This window comes from Phacochoerus africanus, chromosome 2 (assembly GCF_016906955.1).
Source record: "Phacochoerus africanus isolate WHEZ1 chromosome 2, ROS_Pafr_v1, whole genome shotgun sequence".
NCBI classification, from domain to species: domain Eukaryota; kingdom Metazoa; phylum Chordata; class Mammalia; order Artiodactyla; family Suidae; genus Phacochoerus; species Phacochoerus africanus.
Genome location: NC_062545.1, coordinates 44,421,609 through 44,445,196, shown reverse-complemented (window position 1 = coordinate 44,445,196; position 23,588 = coordinate 44,421,609). Strand labels below are relative to the sequence as shown.

The 23,588-nt window shown below is 37.0% G+C and overlaps 1 protein-coding gene across 1 annotated transcript in view; it reads right to left on the bottom strand.

Annotated features, from left to right (window-relative positions):
* ROS1 (ROS proto-oncogene 1, receptor tyrosine kinase) overlaps positions 1 to 23,588 on the bottom strand; it is a 122,374-nt gene that overhangs the window by 54,051 nt on the left and 44,735 nt on the right. The window contains exons 18-26 of the mRNA XM_047759759.1: positions 18,094 to 18,194; positions 12,559 to 12,776; positions 12,087 to 12,247; positions 11,588 to 11,732; positions 8,590 to 8,852; positions 6,607 to 6,670; positions 6,063 to 6,265; positions 4,291 to 4,496; positions 3,169 to 3,455 (exon numbers count right to left, since the gene is read on the bottom strand). Of these exons, the coding sequence (XP_047615715.1) occupies positions 3,169 to 3,455; positions 4,291 to 4,496; positions 6,063 to 6,265; positions 6,607 to 6,670; positions 8,590 to 8,852; positions 11,588 to 11,732; positions 12,087 to 12,247; positions 12,559 to 12,776; positions 18,094 to 18,194 (1,648 nt within the window). The remainder of the gene's footprint in view (positions 1 to 3,168; positions 3,456 to 4,290; positions 4,497 to 6,062; positions 6,266 to 6,606; positions 6,671 to 8,589; positions 8,853 to 11,587; positions 11,733 to 12,086; positions 12,248 to 12,558; positions 12,777 to 18,093; positions 18,195 to 23,588) is intronic.

Below are 23,588 nucleotides of genomic sequence, written 5' to 3'. Positions count from 1 at the left end.
CTATTCTAAGCATTTTCTTTAAAGGAAAAATTCAGGTATTTATAACTACTCCTTAGGTGATATGGCTTCTATATCTTTCTTTGCCCTAGTCACGCTCCTCAGTTTTACTCTAGCTGCTTAATACTCTCTTAAATGTTGCCCTATAATGACTCACTGTACTTTCAGTATGTTCTAGTCAGCATAGAGAGCCTCTGACCTTCTGGTCTTCTTTTAGCTAAAAGGGGCCTCAGGTCTTTGGGCTGCCTGCCATTTGAAGAACCCATCATCTTTTTCATGTTAACTGTTATTAAGCCAGATTTCTTTTGTTCATTATTTACAGATTTAATTTTAAACTTGGATTTAGGGTGTTACATCTGCTCCTCTTAAATTTCAATCCATTTTATGATTCTTGTGATAATTTTGAATGTTAAGTCAATAACTGAATGTACTAGTGACAGTAAGAATCCTGTATTATTGGCAAATTTGATAAATATGTTTACTATGCATTCATTCCAAATAATTGATAAAAATATTGACCAAGGCACTGAGCCCTGTGCTTCCTCTAATACCTTCTTTAAGCTGGTGGTGTTTGACTCTAAACTGACCTAATAGGATTTTTGCTAAAGGCAAGCCAAGAACATCAAGAGTGGGGGGTGAAGAACTTGATCAGACACCAAGGATAAGGGATTCTCTCTAAATTGATTTGGCAAGATTCTTGTTAAAACTGCACTAGTAAGGATGGACACAGACAGCCAAGTTTGAAGCCTAGTTGAGAAAGGGGCTCAGAGGAGCATAACTGAAGTTGTATCAAGGAAAAATTTCTTGTCACAGAGTTAACAGAAACACATTATTCTCCTAATAAGAGAAGTTCAAAACATAATCTTTACTCTTAAACTCATTGAAAGTATATTGGAATTGTTTCTAAAAGGCTCTGGATGACATGTCAACAAAACCATACATGCAATTACAACACATACACACACACACACACACACACACACACACACACACTTGCAATTTCAAAACTTTACAGACCAGCAATGCCCAATAGCACTTTTTTTTTCATTTTTTTATTACTCAAATGAATTTATCACATCTTTAGTTGTATAATGATCGTAACAATCTGATTTCACAGGATTTCCATCCCACAGCCCAAGCACATCCCCCCACCCCCCAAACTGTCTCCTCCGGAGACCGTAAGTTTTTCAATGTCTGTGAGTCAGCATCTGTTCTGCAAAGAAGTTCCTCTTGTCCTTTTTTCAGATTCCACATGTCAGTGAAAGCATTTGATGTTGGTGTCTCATTGTATGGCTGACTTCACTTAGCATGATAGTTTCTGGGTCCATCCATGTTGGTAAAAATGCTCGTATGTCATCCTTTTTGATGGATGAGTAATATTCCATTGTGTATATGTACCACATCTTCTGGATCCACTCCTCTGTCGATGGACATTTAGGTTGTTTCCATGTCTTGGCTATTGCAAATAGTGCTGCAATGAACATTGGAGGACATGTGTCTTTGCGAGTCATGGTTTTCTCTGGATAGATGCCCAGGAGTGGGATTGCTGGATCAAATGGTAGTTCTATGTTGAGTTTTCTGAGGAATCTCCATACTGTTTTCCACAGTGGCTGCACCAATTTACAATCCCACCAACAGTGTACTAGGGTTCCTTTTTCTCCACACCCTCTCCAGCACTTATTGTTTGTAGACTTTTGGATGATGGCCATTCTGGCTGGTGTAAAGTGGTACCTCATCGTGGTTTTGATTTGCATTTCTCTAATAATGAGTGACGCTGAACATCTTTTCATGTGTTTCTCGGCCATCTGTATGTCTTCTTTGGAGAATTGTCTGTTTATATCTTCTGCCCATTTTTGGATGGGGTTGTTTGTTTTTTTGGTATGGAGCTGCAGAAGTTGTTTATAAATTTTGGAGATTAATCCCTTGTCAGTCGTTTCACTTGCAAAGATTTTCTCCCATTCTGTGGGTTGTCTTTTTGTGTTGTTTAGGGTTTCCTTTGCTGTGCAGAAACTTTGAAGTTTGAGTAGGTCCCATTTGTTTTCAATAGCACTTTTGATGATGGAAGTATTTTATATCTGTGCTACCCAACACAGTAACCTTTAGCCACTTGTGGGGTTTGAGCATTTAAAAAGTGACTAGTGTGTGTGTGGAATTAACTTCTAATTTTATTTAATTAAAGTTTAATTAATTTAAACTTAAATCTTCATGTATGACTATTGTTACTGTACTGCACAGTGAGGAATAGACTCTTAAGAATACATGAGGGTATTTAGAATTTTTTTTCAATTGCAATTATTCCTAACTAGGAGACTTCCAAATCACTTTAGACTTTCAGATATTTCCTCCACAAGAATGTTAATTTCAATAGGTACTCCTGTCAAATATTGACCAACTCATGCTGAATGTAGAGTCAATGAGATCATCAAAGTGAAAATAGAGTCCCGTTCGTAAGATCATGGATATTTCAGTGAAGTCCAGTTTCAAACACCAGCTTCTCTATTAATTGCGGCCTGTTGGATAAGTCACCTTACCTTTCTCAGTTTCAGTTTTTTACAAATGAGGATAGTATTATCCACTTCACTGAGGTGTTTTGAGGGTTAAAAGAGATAGTGCATTTAGTAGCCTGCTTAGACTACATAGCTGAACTCAATAAATTGAAGCTCTGCTGTTAATTTTAAAATAACAACATGGAGTGCCCTTTGTGGCTCAGCAGTTAACGAACCTGATTAGGATCCATGAGGATTCGGGTTCAATCCCTCACCTTGCTCAGTGGGTTAAGGATCCAGAGTTGCCATAAGCTGTAGCTCCAGTTCGATCCCTAGTCTGGGAACTTCCATATGTCCTGGGTACAGCCCTAAAAAAAGCAAAAATAAAATAAATTAATTAATTAATTAAAATAACAACCCCCCCAAAGATCCAGAAAATTATGTAAATGCCTATATACAATTTGCATGAAAATAACTTGAATTCTATAAAAACATTTGGCATGGTCTGGAGCAGATACCATTTACATATATATAATATATGTTATATATATTTACTTCTGAGTATAGGTTGAATGTAACCCCTTTTCAACAGGACTGGAGGTGCTGCCATTACTAATGACTATCTATGTGCACGCACGCGCGCGCGCGCACACACATACACACACACACACACAAAGTGTCTTACCAAGCAGAGCAGGCATGATGATCACTTGCCAACACTGACATCCTTCCAGATCCATGGCCCAGATCTCTTGCCCTTTGACAAAATATATTCGTGGTTTCTTTAGGTCAGAGGTATCAATAGTCATTGCTCCACCTAATTCAAATTCAGTCACATTGCAAGAACATTGGCTCCTTCCACGCGCACGGGTTATGGCTGTGGGTTGTAGAACTCGATGCAAAGTCTGGTTGATAATACTGTAGTAGAACATCTGAGATCCAAAATCAGAAACCTCTGTCCAATATAGACGACTATAGGAAAAAAAAAAGACCTTCCAATTTAATGAGTAAAACATATTACAAATATCAGTTTCTCATGATGATCAGTTATTTCTAATGCTTATGGGGACAAATGCAACCTTTGGAGAGAACATGTCCCAGTGTTTGATAACCTGATGGAAGAGGTCATGAGAAGTCTAGTTTGTAGCATTTTGCAACAATTTCTCAGTAAATGTGTTTACAACAAAAGCTTTGGACGGTAATGACCTTAGGCATTTTATTAAATGGCTCATTAATGGCTCTAAATGTGAAATGTACTGGCACACTCTACATCGACACCATCTCCATTCCCTTTTGGTCGAGTTTGTTTCTGCTTCTTACTACTAGTTACCAATCTATTTTCAAAATAGAGTATAACCGTGCTTATGGCTCAAATAAAATGTCTCTCCAGCTTGAGAAGCTGCTATTCAGTTGCTTAATGGAGGCCTTAAAATTCATCTCATGAGGATGTTAATTAATGGTGGATGAGCCCAGAATAGCATTTGCTGTGCAAGACATGTTGTCTATGTCCTACTCACTTCCTACCACTGTCTCGGTCCCCTTCCTGTCCTTATAAACTGGGGATATTAAATTCGCTGGTACAAAAATATGCTTTGGTTTCCTGCTGGTCATTAATGTGTAGGTATGGGTTAATTTTATATATTGGTGGTTGTGGACTCATCATTTGTATGTAGAATTACTATAAATTAATATCAAGAACATTAAGCATCTTCTTGTCCTGTCATTGACTTTTAATATTAAACTAAAAATATTACATTAAATGTCTGTATCTATTTCATCACAATAGAAACAGATACACTTCACATACCTTAAAAAAGGATATACAAAAAAAGAGATTATTGTTGAATTTCTGTCACATATTTTCAGCTTCCTGGGATATTTCACCTTGTTTTCAAGATCTATATCAAATATTTGCATTCTGTTTTGTGATTCTTTCAGCACAAAGTAGAGGTGCCTTGAAATCCAGTCAATTGTAATAACTGTGATATCAAAAACCAGTGTGTCTCTGAAAATCTTAACAGGTAGAAAACACAGCCAAAAAGATAGTGGTCATTTTCTTCAAACATGAGGACTGTTTTTGACTATCACCTGTATTAATTATTTACTACACTTCTCTTTTGTATTCCAAAACCTGAATAGCTCTGGATGGTGTGCCTTTGTAACACTAGTCCTCTTCTCACATTATATATTTTTCCTATTTAATTTCAACTACTATGACTTCAACTGTAATCCTTAGACCAGTGCTACAAATCCACATCTTCAGGATCTCTCAGTGAATTGCTGACTCAAATATCAAACTGCCCACTGAACATGTCCAAATAAATGACCCCAGAAAACAGGATGCATCACCGCACACACCAAACCTCCTTCCTCCTGCATTTTATATTTTTATGGCTTTCCAATACTCACTAAGGAGCAATTTCATCCTTGACTTCTTCCTCCTGTTACTTACCCATAGTGAATTAGTCCCAGTTTTAATATCTCCACAATTTTAAAGAGAGAGAGATGTCCTCTCCTCTCTCACCTCACTGCCTCTCATTTCACGCCTAACATTTCCTGTCTAGATTTCTGTGATGGCCTCCTGATTGTCTCAGACTTAACTTTTTCTAAGTCATTATTCACACTGCTAACACAGAGGTCTTCCTAAAACACAACCTGATCGTGTTAATGACCCACTAAATTTCTTGAATGGCTTCAAGTTGGCTTCAAAACTGACACTAAACTCCTTAATACAGTAAACAAAGGCCGTTATATTCAGGTTCCTGCTCCACTTCTCCAGCTCTACCATCTGCCTTTCACTCTGCCCTTACTCCCACTTCCATTCCAAGCTCCTTCTATTTATAGGTTCCTGAAAAGGCTGTGGCTTTCTTTTTTCCCTTTTTTTGCACTTGCTGCTCCCTTGGCATTTCCCCACCTTCACCTGGTTCATCATCTTTGTACCTAAGATGTCTTTCTACTTTACCACCAACCGCCCCCCCACCCCAACTCTGGAATAAGCATCCATTCTCTGCAATTCCACTGCATCCTGCCCCCAGCAAAGCACTTACACTGTCTTCTGCCTGTCTTCTCCACAAGCTAGCATTCAGTGAATGCCTACATTCCAAGAGTTGTGCTAAGTGACTTACATGGATTATCTCATTAATTTTCACCCTATGATGAGCAACTACACAACCATAGTGGTTAAATAAGTTGCTAATGGTCACAGATCTAGCATGTGGTAGCGTCAGAATTAAATTCTAAGTCGTCAGATTTCAAAGCTCACTTTCTTAATCACTATGCAATACCGTCTTCCTCATGTGAGATTAATACTGGACGGGGTTTGTTCAAGGACTGTGACTTCTTTTTTTATCTCTTTCTCAGGTAACAGAGTTCCTTAAACCCAATAACTATTGCTAAATTAAGCCTGAATCACATTTGCCCGAAACCTAACCTGAGTTCGTTTGCAACTAATTAATTATACAACATCTGGCCTTTTCAACCATTCTAATCTCAATGGCTCAACAACTGGCCAGTCGTTTTAGTTACACGGTGATGTGGAAACACTCCACTTCCTTTCAGAAGAATGGTGCGGCAAGATACCTCAGAGCTGGACCCATTGCGCATGTTCAGAAGGAGGAGGGCGTCTGATTGAGCACAGTACCCCGTTGCATCATCAGCAGTGTAGCCCACGGCCCTGATGTCTCCTTCAGCTGAAAATGTCCATGCAACTCGATTTTGATCCATATCTAACAAGACTATCTTGTTATCAAAGAGAGTTATGAGGAATGGAAATGGGTTGATTTCTAAAAGCAAAAAGCAAGTAGTTAACAAATATGAGAAAAATAACTAGCAAAATCCCTTAATTCAAAATCGGGCCATTTTGAAATCCATCAGCCTCCTTTGTGTTCATCTTTTATACCCATCTCGATCAAGGCTGCCTAGGTGCTCTAAGCCTAAGTTTAAGCATGTTTGACGATGATACAAATTGTTTATTTCATATGACTTTAATTTCATCTCAGAGATAGCACTCGGGTATCCCTGAGACTATATTTGTAAATATTTTATGTATTTTAAAATTTAAAACATTTTTAAAATATTTTTAAAACACAAATTGTTATTTGCACAGGTTTTAGATAATAAATACCTGATGTTCTGGACTTTACTAGGTCAGAAAGTGGTCCAGGTCCTTTGGATGTGAAGACTCGAACCTAAAGAAAGAAAAAGATACCAAAAAAGTGCTTTCAAAATTGTCCTTAGTGACAATAATTAAGTCTTGAGACTGATTGTTGAATATTTCATTTCACAATTATGAGATAATTATGAATAATTTCAAACAGTTACTACATCTAAGTGTATAGCAATAAATCACTAAGATGAACAATATTGTCCCAAACTCAGGTCAGTAGATTTTTTGCCTAAAAAAGGACAGAGTAATGGCATAAATCCCTATTGCGAAACATCTGAATTTCTAAAAAAGAGTTTTAGCTGTTTCCAAAATTAAGTTACACTAACATTTAACAGAAACAAAACTACGGATTATGGTAAACCTCCACTTATCATGCAATCAACAACTAAAAGCCTCAAGTAACTAAATGTACTGTACTTTTTTAAATGATTTATAAAAGGAAAATAGTAATTAACCCTTATATTTGAACATGAATTGTGCATGGTCAAATCACTTTTACATATAGTATCTCTTTTGATCTTGACAACTACTAAGAGTAGAAACTGGACACAGATTTTGATTAGGGTAACTAACTCATCCACAATGACATATGTAGAAACTGGCATAAGAACCAAGTCTTCTGAGGTCTGTATGCTTTTCTTCTCATTGTGCCATGCTGCATCTTAACAGCAAAGTTTTTTTAAAACAATTTTTATTAGATGTCTTTTATGGTGTAACAATTATTTCCACTTCCAAACCTTGCCTATGTACAACAGCGTAGAAGAAAACCCCCACCCATAATAACGGCCTTGAAAGATAGATCTTCAAGTGCCCTCTCAATCAACAAAACACTGGCTTATTTTTATTATACGTCTAGTATTAAACCTACTTTACTATATTCTACATATTATTGTGTGTATGGGTGTGTGTGTGTGTGTGTGTGTGTATAATCAAGCAGTCTTCACTTTTTGCACTGAACAGTGTTAAAAACTCATGCCTAACCACACATATCACTTTGCAAAGTTCTGTGGTGATGGAGATTCGAGCCTATATAAACATAAAGGCAAATACACTTAACCAGAATACCCATTTAACTGGAAAACTCATAATTCTTAACAAATAGGAATGCGTACTATCTTTAACTTTGATGTACAACTTTTTGACCTAATGTATTATCAAAATTATCATTGAAGTAGAATTTTACAAAAAAGAAAACAGATCCTTGGGAAACTACAAATCTAAAAAACACTCCCAGAAACATTATGTTCCTCCGACAAAGAAATGAAAAATAGCTCTAAACACCAACTCTAACACCAACCGGGTATTTAGTGAAGATATGAAATCATCAAGCCATCTATCATGAGGGGAAAACTATGTCACATTAAATTTAAAATGCCAAAGTCGGTGGCAGTAGCTTTTTCCTTTTGACTCTGGCTCTCTCTGACTTCCTCCTCTCTCAGCAGCCAGGGAATAAATTAGAGTTGTTGACTGCCCAGACCCTCAGCTTTTATTTCCTTTGGCAGCTCCAAGTGCAGGCATCCAGAGGCCTCACAGCAGTGGATGTGATAGGTGGCAAGGGCTCTAAAAGCTGGACCATAGCACACCATTTCACAGCCATGCAGCTTTGGTAACTCCCTGGCCACCCAAGGACAGGCTTTTTCTTCACAGACAATGAGGATCAAATGAAATAATGAATATAAAAGCACCTACCGTGGTGCATGGCCTACAGTGATGGAGCCAAAAAATAATTTGTTCTGCATCTGGAAGCCAGAAAATTGTCAAGATGTCCTTTACCCTGGCTGTCCCCTCTCCTTTCTGTACCTTTGCTGCCCACTTGACCTCTGTGATCACAGCAAACCTCAAAGTATTGACAGAGCAGCATAATTCTTAACCTAGTCTTTTAATCAACCTTCTTTTTACACTATTAAGACTACTCCCCCATCCCCGTTTTCACTCTCATACCTGGAAGGCAACAATGTACCCAGGACTCATGCCCTCAAGTTGAAAAGACATCACTGAGGGAGTGACATTGACAGCAATCCAGTCTTCTAATGTGGAGTTTGTGCCCCTTTGGTTGGATATTTGATAGAAAATTTCAGATCTTGTTAACACACCATTTTCATGCTTAGGCTTACTCCACCTGAATTCCACCACAACTTCATTCTTGTTGTGGTATTTTTCACTCGGTAATACAAAGATTCTGGGATCCTCCGGTGCTGATGGAACTGAAAGGCAGAGGCACAGGGCAGAAGAGAATATAGCGTTGACTTTTGCCACTCACGAGGAAGGTGTGGCGCAACATAGTAATAAAGATCTCTCAGTGCCGATGGTTAAAGTATATCTAGCCTGTTCTTAAAGAGCTTCAGGAAAGAACGTTCCATAGATTTCTTCAGGAACCTATTCTGGTATTTCTGCAGGTCTTCCTCTTCTCCAACCCAAGTCCTCCTTACTGCTACTTGGGCACCTCTTTCGTGTCTGTGGTCTGTACACATGGAAGCTGGCTGGTTCTCCTTATACAGTGCAATATTTAGGAGTTCCTGCTCTGGCCCAGTGGGTTCAGGATCTGACCGCAGTGGCTCAGGTTGCTGCAAAGGTACAGGTTCAATCCCCGGCCCAGTGCAGTGAGTTAATGGATCCTGTGTTGCCGCGGCTGTAGCTCAGATTCAACCCCAGGCCAGGGAACTTCCATGCCTTGGGTACAGCCATTAACATTTTTTTAAATAAATAAATAAAATAATATCAAAATACATTTTAAAATCTGGTTCCTCAGCAATCATTGTCTTTAGGACAAAGGGACAACTCTAGGAGCCAGTACAGGCCCAAGCCTTAACATAAATTTCTCTCGCCATTCACCCCCCTCAATGAGGAATGGATACTATCAATTGCTACTCATGACTTACATGGTGTTAAATGACACATTCAAGAAAAAAATAAAGGATAGTAATGAACGTGAACTCTGTTAGCTGTTCGAAGAGTAGCTTTCTTTACTTTCCATATTTAAACATAAGGAGGAAATAGGTAGAGAAGGCAGAAAAGTTTTTAATTTTATCGTCATAATTATTTGAGTATATTTAAGACATGTAGAATATTTTTTTAAAAAATGTTAGAAGGGAATACTTTTATAAAAGGCAAAACCTAAAACCTATTATCCAAATATGGAGATTATAGGACACATCAAACAGGGAAATGAATGAAAATGTCCTTTATAGATCTCCCCAGCAGTTCAACAAAAAAGGCACTAAAAACCAAGCAGTTTAGCCTCTCCCACTCCTTTAATTAATTTCTCTCTCTCTTAATCAAGAGAAATTCCTCTGTCTGTTTTCCAAGTCATTCCATCCAAGACATCCCTCTTCTTTCTTAGGATTTCTCCACAAGACCCCATCCCACTCCATCACTACAATCATATTCCTCCTTAGTATTCAAGACTCACATCATTATCCGGTCCCTGGGCCTTTTTACATTATACTTACATGGGATACCTCTTCTTGCTTCATCCTTTAGAGCCCAGCTAAAGTTTCCACTCTCCAAAGGCCCTCCCCTGCCATACCAGTCTATGTGCATGGCCCTCTCCTAAAAATACTGAGAGGCAGCTTGAGAGAGGTGAAGGTTTCATAGCTTGTTTATTCACTCTGTGCCACTGCTTCTCAGTTGTCACAGTCTTATTTCTATTATCATTAGCAGCGTACGTGTCTATCTTTCTACTGTTTTATGAGCTTCATCATAGAAAGAGAGAAAGCACCTTTTCTTATTCCTGATTAAATTCCCCCAAATCTAGTTATAGGACTGGCACACAGTAAGTGCTTAATAAATGTTTGTCAATTTGTAAAATTTCCAACTACGTTGTTAATTTCCGAAAGGCAAGGGCCAAATCTTGTCATTCTTTCTTACTGCCCCCAACATCCAGCAGAGTGCTGAGGACCCCTAAGCCCCAATGCATCCCCTGATGGATGCAGTCAAGTCCATTTCCACAGAAGAATCCAACCAAAGCTGACATCCAAGACAGTCTCAGAGAGAGCATACCTGGATCCAAATGCTAAGTGCTCCAGAACCTGCAGAGGCTCCACTATGTTCTTGTTATGAGACTCACAGATAAATATTGTGGATAAAATCTTAACAGTAAAAAGACATGCAATGATGAATGGACGTCCATGTTTATTGAGCTCTTACTGCCTGCCAGGTCCCACATAAATTAAATCAACATGATAGGATCATTTGTCAACGTTTGCAATGCTTGAATGGAGATTGGATGAAACTAGAGTGAAAAGTCCAGATTAAGCCCCAGTCCTGCCACTTACTAGATATTTTACACCTAACTACTTCTGAGCTTCCATTTTCTCTTAGCATAATCAAGATAATAACACCTGTTCTACCTGCCTCAGGGTTGTGTGAGGGTAAAATGAAATGACACAATGATGTCTCTGACACATGAGAGGGCTGTAATTAATGTTTAATAAGGGAGTGAGACATATAAATGTACACTTTAAAGTAATGTACACATGTAAAGATGTGGTTACTTTCCTCTTTAAAAATATATTCCAAAGAAAAGAATTTTTAAAAAATTTAAATACCAGTTATTCACCTACAGAAGATTCTGAGTTACCATCTGTGAGAACACTTCCTGGTAAGCCTGCCACCCAGGAAATTTTAATGCTTTTAAATCCCCTTTGTTCTTATGAAGCATTTCATAAATTACCTGAAACATGTTTTGGCATTATAAATATATACCAATATATATATCATTGTTTACCTTTAAGAAATCTTTGAAATGTTCTTTTGGAATAAATTATGCAGATTTATTTTAATGGTGCTATTCTAATCTCCAAAGAGTCATTGAAAGAATACTGAATCTAAACACATCTACAGAACTGAAAGTTATCTTCTAAAAGTGTTAATTATCCATTCTAGATCATGGAAAGAGAGATTCTGCCTCTTTTTTAAGGAGAGATTTTAACCTCTGTACCTGTTTCAGGTGCTCGGAGTGATAGAGATGTTTTGGGGCCCTTTCCCCAGTATGTATAAGGAGTGACAGAAAGATTAAATAAGACGTAGGGCTCCAGCCCTTCCACAGTAAATACAGGAAAAGGCTGTTGTTCACTAGTCAGGAACTAAAATATAAGCACAAAATATTATTTTCTTAGGCAGAGAATCATAAAACATTTTATTCCTAATTAAATAAAGTCTTCAAACTTTGGTTCACATGTAAAGTTAAAACTTGTAGTTTTAGAAATGCCAATGTTGACAAGTTCCAAGGTGTTCCACATAGACCGGTATATCTAACGCACCAATCTTAACACTAACCCCAAAGCAAGAATCCTCAGGAATAATCTTGATAACTAAATGCTACAGGAACAAGGAGGGAGATGGGCTTGGCTAAGTAAAGAAAGCACAAAGCAGCATGGGCAGCACTGATGCAAATGGTACAGTTTGAAAAATGGAAGTTACCAAAACCAATGCCATACCTTAGAATGAGCACTAAATTCTACACTATAGAAAATTACACCCCAGTCCACTGCTGGGGGAGCACTCCAGAGGATTTGAAAACTCGAAGCATTTCCTTCAATCATAAATGAAGACTCTGGAATGGCATCTGGGATAACTTTAGGAGTAAACGAAAAGTTCCCTATGGGATGAGAGAGAAAGAATTTATGATCATCAATCATCATAGACACATGGAAAACTAATAGAAATTATTAATAATTAGAACCAAAATGAAATTTTCCTTTCTTTCAATATATCCTAAAAAGGATCTTTTTCTAACTGCTCTAGGATGTAAATTTGGGTTGAGTTAAATGACTTGCAAGCAGATCAACAGAAACTCCTGAAGCCTTTTTCCTCTTAAAACATCATTCTTAAGGGAAAAAATCCCAAAATAAACATTTATTTAACAGAAAGCATGGAGAAGAGAGGACAAGCAGGAATAAAATATTGTACCTGGCAGAGGCTTGAGGGATGTCTGAATAATTGTGAACTGATTAAATCTGGCTGGTTCCAAGACAGAGACGCTAGTTCTCTGACCTATTTCCTGAGCTGTGATAATCCTAAAGCCATTGATCCAGAAGAGCCGACCACTGTAGTACATCAGTGCATTCTGGGAAATGTCGGAAGTGCTCCAGGCTGCAAATTCTGTGATGGTGGTGTCCCCAGCACTGCTAAAACATGACGCCAATTAATGGAGTGGGGGAAAGGCTTGGGACATTCGAGTATGGAGAGAATGTGTGTTTATGAGTGTGCGTCCTTGAAAATAAAGGGAAAGTATTTTGTAACAGTAATTGTCATTATTCTCAATTCCATATTAAGTTGATTTTTTTACATTTTTCATAAAGTACACCTAAAGCAAATTTGCTAGGGCTTTTCTTATGAATGTGGTATTGCACATATCAAGAGTATAACACAGATTAGTGCTTGTGATTTTTGGTAGTATCTTCCATCAAAGGCATAAGCTAATGATTGGTTTCTCCTCACTGTGTCATGCATCCCTCCTATTCATGGTTAGTCATCTTATTGCCTCCCCATTCATTATTCTAGGCTGTTTAGTCCTTCACTTTAGACTGTTCACAACTGTCTATGTGTCAATGATACTTACTAACTTCCAAAGCTTAGTCAAAATGCTCCTTTTCAACCAGGGAATTCAAATAAAAGTCTACTATTGTTTAAATTTCTTTTGAAGGTCTTTCTCCATGACAAGGAATTTTATAATGATTTAAAATCTGCCTGGTTGTTTCTAAAATTACTCCAGTTGCCCAGTAATCAGTAAAAACTATCTCAATCATTCTGAGCCTTTTGGAGAGGTAATTTGACTTTTTAAAATAATCTTTTTAAAGCATTGACAGTCCCCTCTTTAGAAAAGTATAAAGTATGCCACTCAAAATCAAAATGAATAAAAGTCTTGTTTTGAGAATTTCATAATACCTCGCTGAGAAGACTTATACTACCTCAGAGGACCATAGCTGGGAGTTGTAAACCTTATAAAGAAAAGGTATTTTCACTAGTACTATTCCTATAGTCTTTTTTCTTGTAAAATACTCTTCATTCATACCTACTCAGTTGAGAATACAGCAATTGGGTTTGCCTTTTGGACTTTCACCTACTTGTCTAATTTTACCCTCTGTTGTTTCCACTTCTCATTAGAACTTTCCAGTAAGCTTGGTGAGGGTACATGAAACCAAATTCCACATGGAAGGAAGCTCCCCAAGCAGGATACATGGGGCCTGAGAAGGTTGGCCCTTCTGGACCACCCACAGAGCTGCTGCAGCCTGGATCCTTTGACTGTGTTCATGTTAGCCTTGCACACAGGGTGGTTGGTTCAGCATTCCCAAAACAATGCTCAGGGCAGAGGATTCCCCTGGAGGGTGAGACTGAAAATCCTGTAGTTGCCACTGGCTTGGACTGCCCCCTCATTTCCAGCTGAAGACTCCTCTCCTATAAATATCTCCTGGGCTGATCCAAAAACTCTTGACATCTGGTTTAGCACAACATCAGCATGACCTCCTTACTTTCGGGAGGTCAGTACCTCAAACCCTTCAGTCCTCAGCAGTAGGTAAAGCTGGATTTAAATCAAAGCTCAACAACAACAACAAAATCATTAAAAGGTTAAACCCTCCCATGAAGCATGAGATATGTCCCCTGAGGTTACTCTCCTAAGGTTCACTCATTTGTTCATTTGTTTAGCAAATGTTAGGGGTGTGGTTCTGTGTTAGCGACCAGGAAAACAGTGGTAAATAAGACAAATATAATCCCTGCCCTCACAGAATATAGAGCCTAGCAGAAAAGGCAGGTAGTGAGCATATAACTATACCACTGAATGGCCCTGTAAAAGGAAAGGTAGAGTGGGCTCCTTAGCAAGGAGACCTTAAGGGATCTGGGTAAAGAAAGCCTCTCCTGGAGAGCAATGTTTAAGCTAAGCCATGCAGTCTGAACACAAAGTCACCAAGAGAACTGGGTGTGGGGACCATTTTAGGCAGAGGGGACAGCAAGGGTCTAGACTCCTTTGGTGCAGTACACAGAGTCCTGACATGACTAGATATGCCTGAATTTTATGTCAGATGCACCTGTTTCAACCTCCAAAACAGATAGGTTGTTTTACTGATAACAGATTCATTCTTTAATAAACCAAAGGGAATGGCTGTACGTAGGAGAGAGAAGAGCAGTTTGAAAGGCAGCTCTTCCAGTTGTCAAGTTCACAAGGCTGAATGACATCAGACAGCTAAACTCATCACTGCTATATGCTAGAACTGCTGTCCAATAAGGTAGCCGCTAGCTAGAGGTGACTGCCCAGCGCTTGACATGCGGCTACTACAATTGAGGAATTGAATTCATAATGTTATTTAATCTTAATTAAGTTAAAATTTTAAGCTAACATTTGCTTTATATATTATGAATCATATGTATGATTTACTAGAAAATTTTAAGTATTTTGGAAAAACTTGGGTATTTAAGTCAACTTTTTCGATTGTAAATTTTATGAAATCCATCCACAGATCAAATATTCCCTATGAAAACTTAGTGTTCAAGTTGAGCTGTGCTGTATGTGTAAAATACAGCCAGGCTATCCAAGAATTAATATGAAAAAAGAATGCAAATAACTCATTAATTATTTACCTGTATCTTTTTTACTTTTTTATGAGGAAACTAGGAAATTTACACTTATACATGTGGCTCACATTATTTGTATTGGGCAGTGCTGATTCTAGACTAAAGGTAAGGAACTTAAAAATGAAGTAGAATTTTTTTTTATTTTTTGGCTTTTTTAGGGCCACATCTGAAGTATATCGAAGTTCCCAAGCTAGGGGTCAAATCCAAGCTACAGTTTCTGGCCTATACCACAGCCATGGCAATGCCGGATTCTTAACCCACTGAGCAAGGCCAGGGATACTAGTCGGGTTTGTTACCACTGAGCCACAATGGGGAACTCCAGAAATTTTTGTCATATATTAGGAAAAACATTTCTGCTTGTAAGATGGCTCTGGAATCCCTGTCTTTATGTACAGTTTTGTTTTGGTTTTTTTCCTGGTGTGATAGAAAGACTTCTGTGGAAGGTGAAATTGCCTGTCCTTCGTGTAACCTTGTCTAGTCCTGCTGCACTCCACTGGGCATGCATACAAGGAAAATTATTAACCTTGAGAAGAGGAAATGCATTTTTTAAAGAGAAACTTCCTTCCTCTAACTGCTAAATCCAATAATATTAACTCTCTCAATACTTGAGCTGGGCCTTCAAACAGCACCACCTAGCCTGTCCTCTGGGATGTATAGACATGGAGAGTGAACCCTGACCCTTCAGGAAACTCTTACTTTGAACACTATCTATATCTCACAGACAGATTCTTTTGACAGATTGCCAATATCTTACATTTCCAGAGAAAGGAAAAACCAGTTTTCTATGGTTCGCAGTTGGGAAACTAGTCAGAGTTGTATGCCATAGCTGATATGAAACAAACGATTAATCAGATTTGGTGTGTATAAGCTTATATGCATTATACATTGACATAAATAATTATATGTCATACACATACATATGTATGTGTATGTATACTCCTTTTCCATAGTCTCTGTGATTAAAAGGTTTTCCATAAGCCAAAAAAAAGTACTTTAATGTAAAAATAATCTTGATATTGTCTTTGTAAACCAGAAATTCTTGGTCTTTATAAGATTAGATTCTTTTACAAATTAGGTGAGAAGTATAGATGCTCAGTTTTCAAGCACTCATACACAACCTGAAGCTCTCCATGAATCCCAATAATCCAATATTAAAAATCTCTATCCTAGGACATGACCTTTTGTTTTATTCTAACCCTTTCCCCAACCATCTCTCTAATTTTTCATGTGACCATTGGCAGATTTCTGCACAACTCTAGTCTCAGTTTCCTCATCTGTGAAATAAAATGACTTCTAAACTATCCCTCTAACTACTGTTCTCTAATTATTTTTATGTCCTATATTTTAATTTGAGATATGTAATTGTTTCCTTGAACTTAAAAACCATTGGTGGTTTAAAAATAATAATGAATATGGGTTTTACAGTGTAGGTAAAAGTAAAATATATGACAAGAACACAAATAGTGGGGGGTAATAATTAGAAATATATTGTCATAAACTTTTTAAATCATTTATGAAGTAAAAATATTTTGCATATTGATTGTGGTAAGTTGAAAATGTTTAATGTAAAAAATGCATATTTTACTCTCTAAAGTAACCTTAAGAAAAGTATAAATGAACATAGGAGGAGGTAAAATAGAATATTTAAAAGTATTTTGTTCATCCTCAAAAAGACAGAGAAGTAGAACAGAGGAACAAAGAGCTGATCAGACAAGTGAAAATCAAACATCGAGATAGTAGACTTAAATCCAAACTTATCAATAATTATATTAAATGTAAATGAACCAAAAACCCCAATTAAAAGGCAGAAATTGTCAGACTACATGAAAAAGTAAAACCCTATATGCTGTTTACAAGAAACGCACTTGAAATGTAAAGACAAAAAATGATTGAGAGTAAAGAGGTAGGAAGAAATGTACCATGAAAACACTAAGCACAAGAAAGCTGCTGTGGTTATCCTAACATCAGACAAAGTAATCTTTAAGATGAAGAGTATTACCACAGATGAATGAAGATATTTTATGGTGATAAAAGGAAATATAGTTATATAGATAACAATACTAAATACAAAGCACACAGACACATCAATTAAAGAGAATGTAGACAAATCTATAATCATAGTTTGAGACTTTAACATCTCTTTCTAAGCGATAACATAAGAAGACAGAAATATTTTAACAACACTATCAACCAGTTTACCACCTCTCAGGAGGACAGGGGGCTTAGGTTGAGGACACAAATCAAGAATATAATTCATGTGGTCCTTTCCACTTTCCAGTTTTCATTTGTGACATATAGGATGACTTCTGCCTAACTCCATAATGTACACCCTACTTTGTTAAGAGGCAGAAAAGCCCATCCACCCATTTCCTGGGCCCTTGAAGACCATTCTCAGTGCCTCCACTGGACTTTCTTTATACTTCATCATGGTATTTACCATATTCTACAGTAAATAGTTATTTACAAACCTACTTTCCCCACAAGCACAATGCCTCAAAATAGTGGATAATTAGTAAAGGTTTATTGGGAAAATTAATGAATTCTCATGCACTATCATTTATAACTGAGGGGCAAGTTGTTTTTTTATTCTCAGCCAATTGCATTCAAAAGCACTTACTGAGTTCCCATTGTGGTGCAGCAGAAATGAATCCAACTAGTATCCATGAGGTTACGGGTTTGATCCCTGGCCTCGCTCAATGGGCTGGGGATCCAGCATTACCATGAGCTGTGGTGTAGGTCACAGATGCGGCTCGGATCTCGTGTTGCTGTGGCTGTGGCATAGGCCTGTGGCTACACCTCCGATTTGACCCCTATCTTGGGAACTTCCATTGCCGCAGGTGTGGCCCTTTAAAGTTAAAAAAAAAAATTACTTACCTCTGACCCCGAAGAACAGCTGTGTACAGGTGGATACACTGACTGTCTTGAACCAGCCAATACAGAAGGCCATCACTAAGGTCTAAAGTTAGAGCAGTTACCTAAATAGAAAAGAAGGTAAGGAGATGAATCAAATATATGTTTAAGGATACCTTGGTGAATATGTCATTCTTAAGCTACAAATTTCTCTTTAACATCTTCTTTAGAAACTCCGTGATTTTTACCTTTCACCAAATATAAATATTATGTGAGTATACCCAGTACTGTATAATTTGGATATAAGTACTTGTTTCCTAAAAATCCTCAAATGACAGAAACTATTGTTATTTACTTCTATATACTGAGCTCTAGTGGTTTTCAAAGTTTGATTCTTGGACCACCAGCATCAGCATCACCTGGGAATTTGCTACAAATACAAATTTTCAACCACACTCCAGGTCCTACTGAACAAGGAACTTTGAGCCACTGTGCCAGGCAGGCCTTGCTTAAAGCTTGCTATAAGCCAATTAATTTGATTGTTGTTTAAATCGGTTGTTCTCACACACTGCTGAATATTAGAATCATCTATGAAATTCCTTAAACATTTCAGTCTGCTTCTTGCTAAATTTTAATCTCTGCAGATGGTACCCCATCGCCGGTATGTCTTCAAATTCTCCAATGTGTCACTAAGTTTGAGAACCAATGATTCAATCCATTTAGAATTACATTTTTGTTAATTATAGCCAAAAACATCCTGACACTTTTCTAAAATATAAAACAGTGTGTATATGAAGTCCCATTTCCAGCTGACATATGAAAACCTCTTGTTACTGCTCTTTGTCTTGTTATAATGCATGTCTTAATTCTAGGTCTAGTTGTCTAGGTGACACCTGAGGAATGACTGTTTTTCCTATGAAATAGAGTGCATGAAATAGAAGTTAAATCTAAGGGCTATTTTTTGCTTTCTTTGCTTTAGAGGTATTTTTCAAATGAGTTGAGAATGCTACTGAGCTGAGTAGTGGAGTCTTTCTATAGCAGATCTAGAGGCTGAAAGGTATCAGATAGGATCAAAATTGATGACTACATCTTTAGCAAGATGCAGCATATAAACAAAAATAATGAGTCTGTGAAAAGAATATAATAAAGTATCCAAGAACTAAAAATACTTGCTGACAGATTGCCCAAGTCTTCCTACAAAGAAATAATCTTAAGGCCTACGGCTATAAAAGTCTTCAATCATCATACAAATCACAGCTTTCTGTCTTCAAAAAAATCAACCTACTTTTTTCCCAAAAGATAAAAAATGATTCTAGCAATTCCTAGCCTTTGGAGAATTGAATTATGTCCGTGCTTCAGACTAAAAGAGATTGACTGATAATTTTTCCAGTTACAGTGAAACCAGGTTAATATTTTTTGGTTATTTATAATGAGATATACTAGAGTTTTGTAAATTTCATATTAATTCTATTTTTTTCTTGAATCAGAACATTCTACAATTCCCTTTGCTGGAATACAAAAACTATTCAGCTATAGGTCAAACTCAGGGGTTGTGTTATCATTCCATTCCTTTATACCAACAATTTGGGCCCATATTTAAAAAGTGTCAGAGGGCATTCCATAAATCTTCGGTAACCATTGTTATGTCTAATAACTCCCATACCTTGGAAAGAATCCCTTTGATCCAAACTAAAACCTTTAAGTTTCATCCTTTGGTAAAATGTACCATATACTATGAGCCTGACATATCAGATGTGGGAAAAAGTGTCTTCTCACTTTAGATGAATATCTCTTTTTATTCTCCCATTTCATCACACAAATGAGTCTTTCTATAAATGATTGGCTATTTTATTGTGCCTATTGATTGAAAAATATCTTATGACTCCAGGATACATCTATGAGTAACACATAAAGGAATGACAGTGAGATAGCTTTGCTTGGTGCAAAATATATTAACTTCACAGCACCCATGAGCATTAGTTGAATAAGACAGCAAACCACAGAACCAGAACACAGATTTGCACAAGCAACAACAATGCTAGCCACCTGTGAAAGGATTTTGGAATGGATTTTTAAAGAAAAATATCTTTCCCCAAAACATTCTGAGAAATCTAGTCATTCACTCTTTCATAGAAAAGTCCCCAGGGCTACTCCAGAGCTATCCTGAGTAGAAACATCTCAAAGACCAGATCTTGAGAGCGGGGAGATTACTGACAAAGCCTAAGGGATGGACAGTACAGTCCTCCTGAGATACCATTATCTTTTTAAAATGAATTTTATAATATTTATAGTTGTACAACCATTATTGCAACCTAATTTTACAACATTTCCATCCCAAACCCACAGCCCATCCCTCCTCTGCAAACCTGTTTCCTTTGGTAAACGTAAGTTTTTCAGTCTGTGAGTCAGTTTCTATTCTGCAAATATGTTTATTATACCCTTTTCTTAGATTCCACATATAAGTGATAGCATATGATATTAGTGTCTCACTTCTAACTTCACTTAGCATGATAATTTCTAGGTCCATCCATGTTGCTAAAAATGCCATTATTTCTTTCCTTTTTATAACTGAATAATATTCCACTGTGTATATATACCACACCTACTTGATCTACTCCTCTATCAATGGACATTTAGGTTGCTTCCATGTCTTGGCTATTGTATATAGTGCTACAATGAACATTGGGGTACATGAATCTTTTCGAGTCATATTTTTCTTTGGATAGATGCCCAAGAGGGGGATTGCTGGATCAAATGGTAGTTCTATTTTTAGTTTTTTGAGGAATCTTCATACTGTTTTCCATAGTGATTGCACCAATTTATATTCCCACTAACAGTGTAATAGGGTTCCCTTTTCTCCACAACCTCTCCAGCATTTATTGTTTGTAGACTTTTTGATGATGGCCATTCTGGCAGGTGTGAAGTGGTACCTCATAACAGTTTTGATTTGCATTTCTCTAATAATCAGGGATGTTGAGCATCTTTCATGTGTTTTTTGGCCATGTGTATGTCTTCTCTGGAGAAGTGTCTGTTTAGATCTTCTGCCCATTTTTTGATTTTTTTTTTTTTTTTTGGTATTGAGCTGCAGGAGGTATTTATATATTTTGGAGAATAATCCCTTGTCAGTCACTTCATTTGAAAATATTTTCTTCCATTCTGTGGGTTGTCTTTTTGTTTTTTTTTTTTTTTTAGGTTTCCTTTGCTGTGCAAAAACTTTAAAGTTTCATTAGGTCCCATTTGTTTATTTTTGTTTTTATTGTCATTACTCTGCAAGGTAGATCTGAGAAGATATTGCTGTGGTTTATGTCGGAGAATGTTTGGCCTATGTTTTCCTCTGAGAGTTTTATAGTATCTTGTCTTATATCTAGGTCTTTAATGCATTTTAAGTTTATTTTTGTGTATGGTGTTAGGAAGTGTTCTAATTTCATTCTTTTAGAAGTAGCTGTCCAGTTTTCCCAGCACTGCTTATCAAAGGGGCTGTCTTTTCTCCATTGTATATTCCTGCCTCCTTTGTCATAGATTAGTTGACTGTAGGTGTGTAGGTGTGTGGGTTTAATTCTGGGCTTTCTATCCTATTCCACTGATCTATATTTCTATGTTTGTGCCAGTGCCATACTGTTCTAATGACTGTAGCTTTGCAGTATAATCTTAAGTCTGGGAGCCTGATTCCTCCAGCTCCATTTTTCTTTCTCAGGATGGCTTTGGCTATTCTGGGTCTTTTGTGCTTCCAAATAAACTTTAAAATATTTTGTTCTACTTCTGTGAAAAATGTCCTTGGCTATTTGATAGGGATTGCATTGACTCTGTTCCTTGTCTTGGTAATATAGTCATTTTTGACAATATTGATTCTTCCAATCCAAGAGCATGGTATATCTTTCCATCTGTTTGTGTCATCTTTATTTTTTTCACCTGCATCTTATGATTTTCAGAGTACAGGTCTTTTGTCTCTCTAGGTAGGTTTATTCCTAGGTATTTTATTCTTTTTGATGCAATGGTAAAAGGGATTGTTTCCCTAATTTCTCTTTCTGATCTCTCATTGTTAGTATGTAGAAATGCAGTTGATTTCTATGTATTACTTTTGTATCCTGCAGCTTTACAAAATTCATTAATGAGCTCTAACAGTTTTCTGGTGGTATCTTGGGATTTTCTAAGTACAGTATCATGTCATCTGCAAACAGTGATAGTTTTATTTCTTGCTTTCCAATTCAGATTCCTTTTATTTCTGTTTCTTTTCTGATTGCTGTGGCTAGGACTTCCAAAACTATGTTGAATAGTAGTGGTGACTGCAGATATCATTGTCCTTTTCCTGATCTTAGCAGGAATTCTTTCAGCTTTTCACCATTGAGAATGATGTTAGCTGTGGGTTTGTCATATATGGCCTTTATTATGTTGAGGTAAGTTCCCTCTGTACCCATTCGTCTGAAGGGTTTTCATCAGAAATGGATTGGATTTTGTCAAAGGCTTTTTCTGCTTCTATTGAGGGGATCATATGGTTTTTATTCTTCAGTTTGTAAATGTGGTGTATCACACTGATTGATTTGCAGCTATTGAAAAATCCTTACATCCTTGGGATAAATCCCACTTGATCATGGGTACAATGCTTTTAATGTATTGCTGGATTCAATTTGCTAGAATTTTGTTGAGGATTTTTGCACCTATGTTCATCAGTGATATTTGCCTGTAATTTTCTTTTATGTGTGTGTGTGGTGTCTTTGTCTGGTTTTGGTGTCAGGGTGGTGGTAGCCCTGTAGAATGAATTTGGGAGTGTTCCTTCCTCTGAAATTTTTTGGAAGAGTTTAAGAAAGATAGGTGTTAACTCTTCTCTAAATTTTTGATAGAATTCACATGTGAAGCCATCTGGACTTTTGTTTGTTAGAAGTTTTTTATCACAGTTTCAATTTCAGTACTTGTGATTGGTTCATTCATCTTTTCTATTTTGTCTTCATTTAGTCTTGGAAGATTGTAGTTTTCTAAGAATTTTTCCATTTCTTCCAGGTTGTCTGTTTTATTGGCATAGTGTTGCTTGTAGTAATCTCTTATGATCCTTTGTATTTCTGTGATGTCCATTGTAACTTCTTTTTTATTTCTAATTTTATTGATTTGAGTCCTCTTTTTTTCTTGATGAGTTTGGCTAAGGGTTTATCAATTTTGTTGATCATTTCAAAGAACCAGCTTTTCGTTTCATTGATCTTTTCTATGGTTTTCTTCATTTCTATTTCATTTATTTCTGCTCTGATCTTTAGGATTTCTTTCCTTCTGCTAACTTTGGGTTTTGTCTGTTCTTCTCACTCTAGCTGCTTTAGGAGTAAAGTTAGGTTATTTATTTGAGCTTTTTCTTGTTTCCTGAGGTAGGCTTGTATTGCTATACACTTGCCTCTTAGAACTGCTTTTGCTTCATCCCATAGGTTTTGGATTGTTGTGTCTTTGTTGTCATTTGCTCCTAGGTATTTTTTAATATCCTCTTTGATTTCTTCAGTGATCCATTGGTTGTTTAGTGGCATGTTGTTTAGTCTCAACGT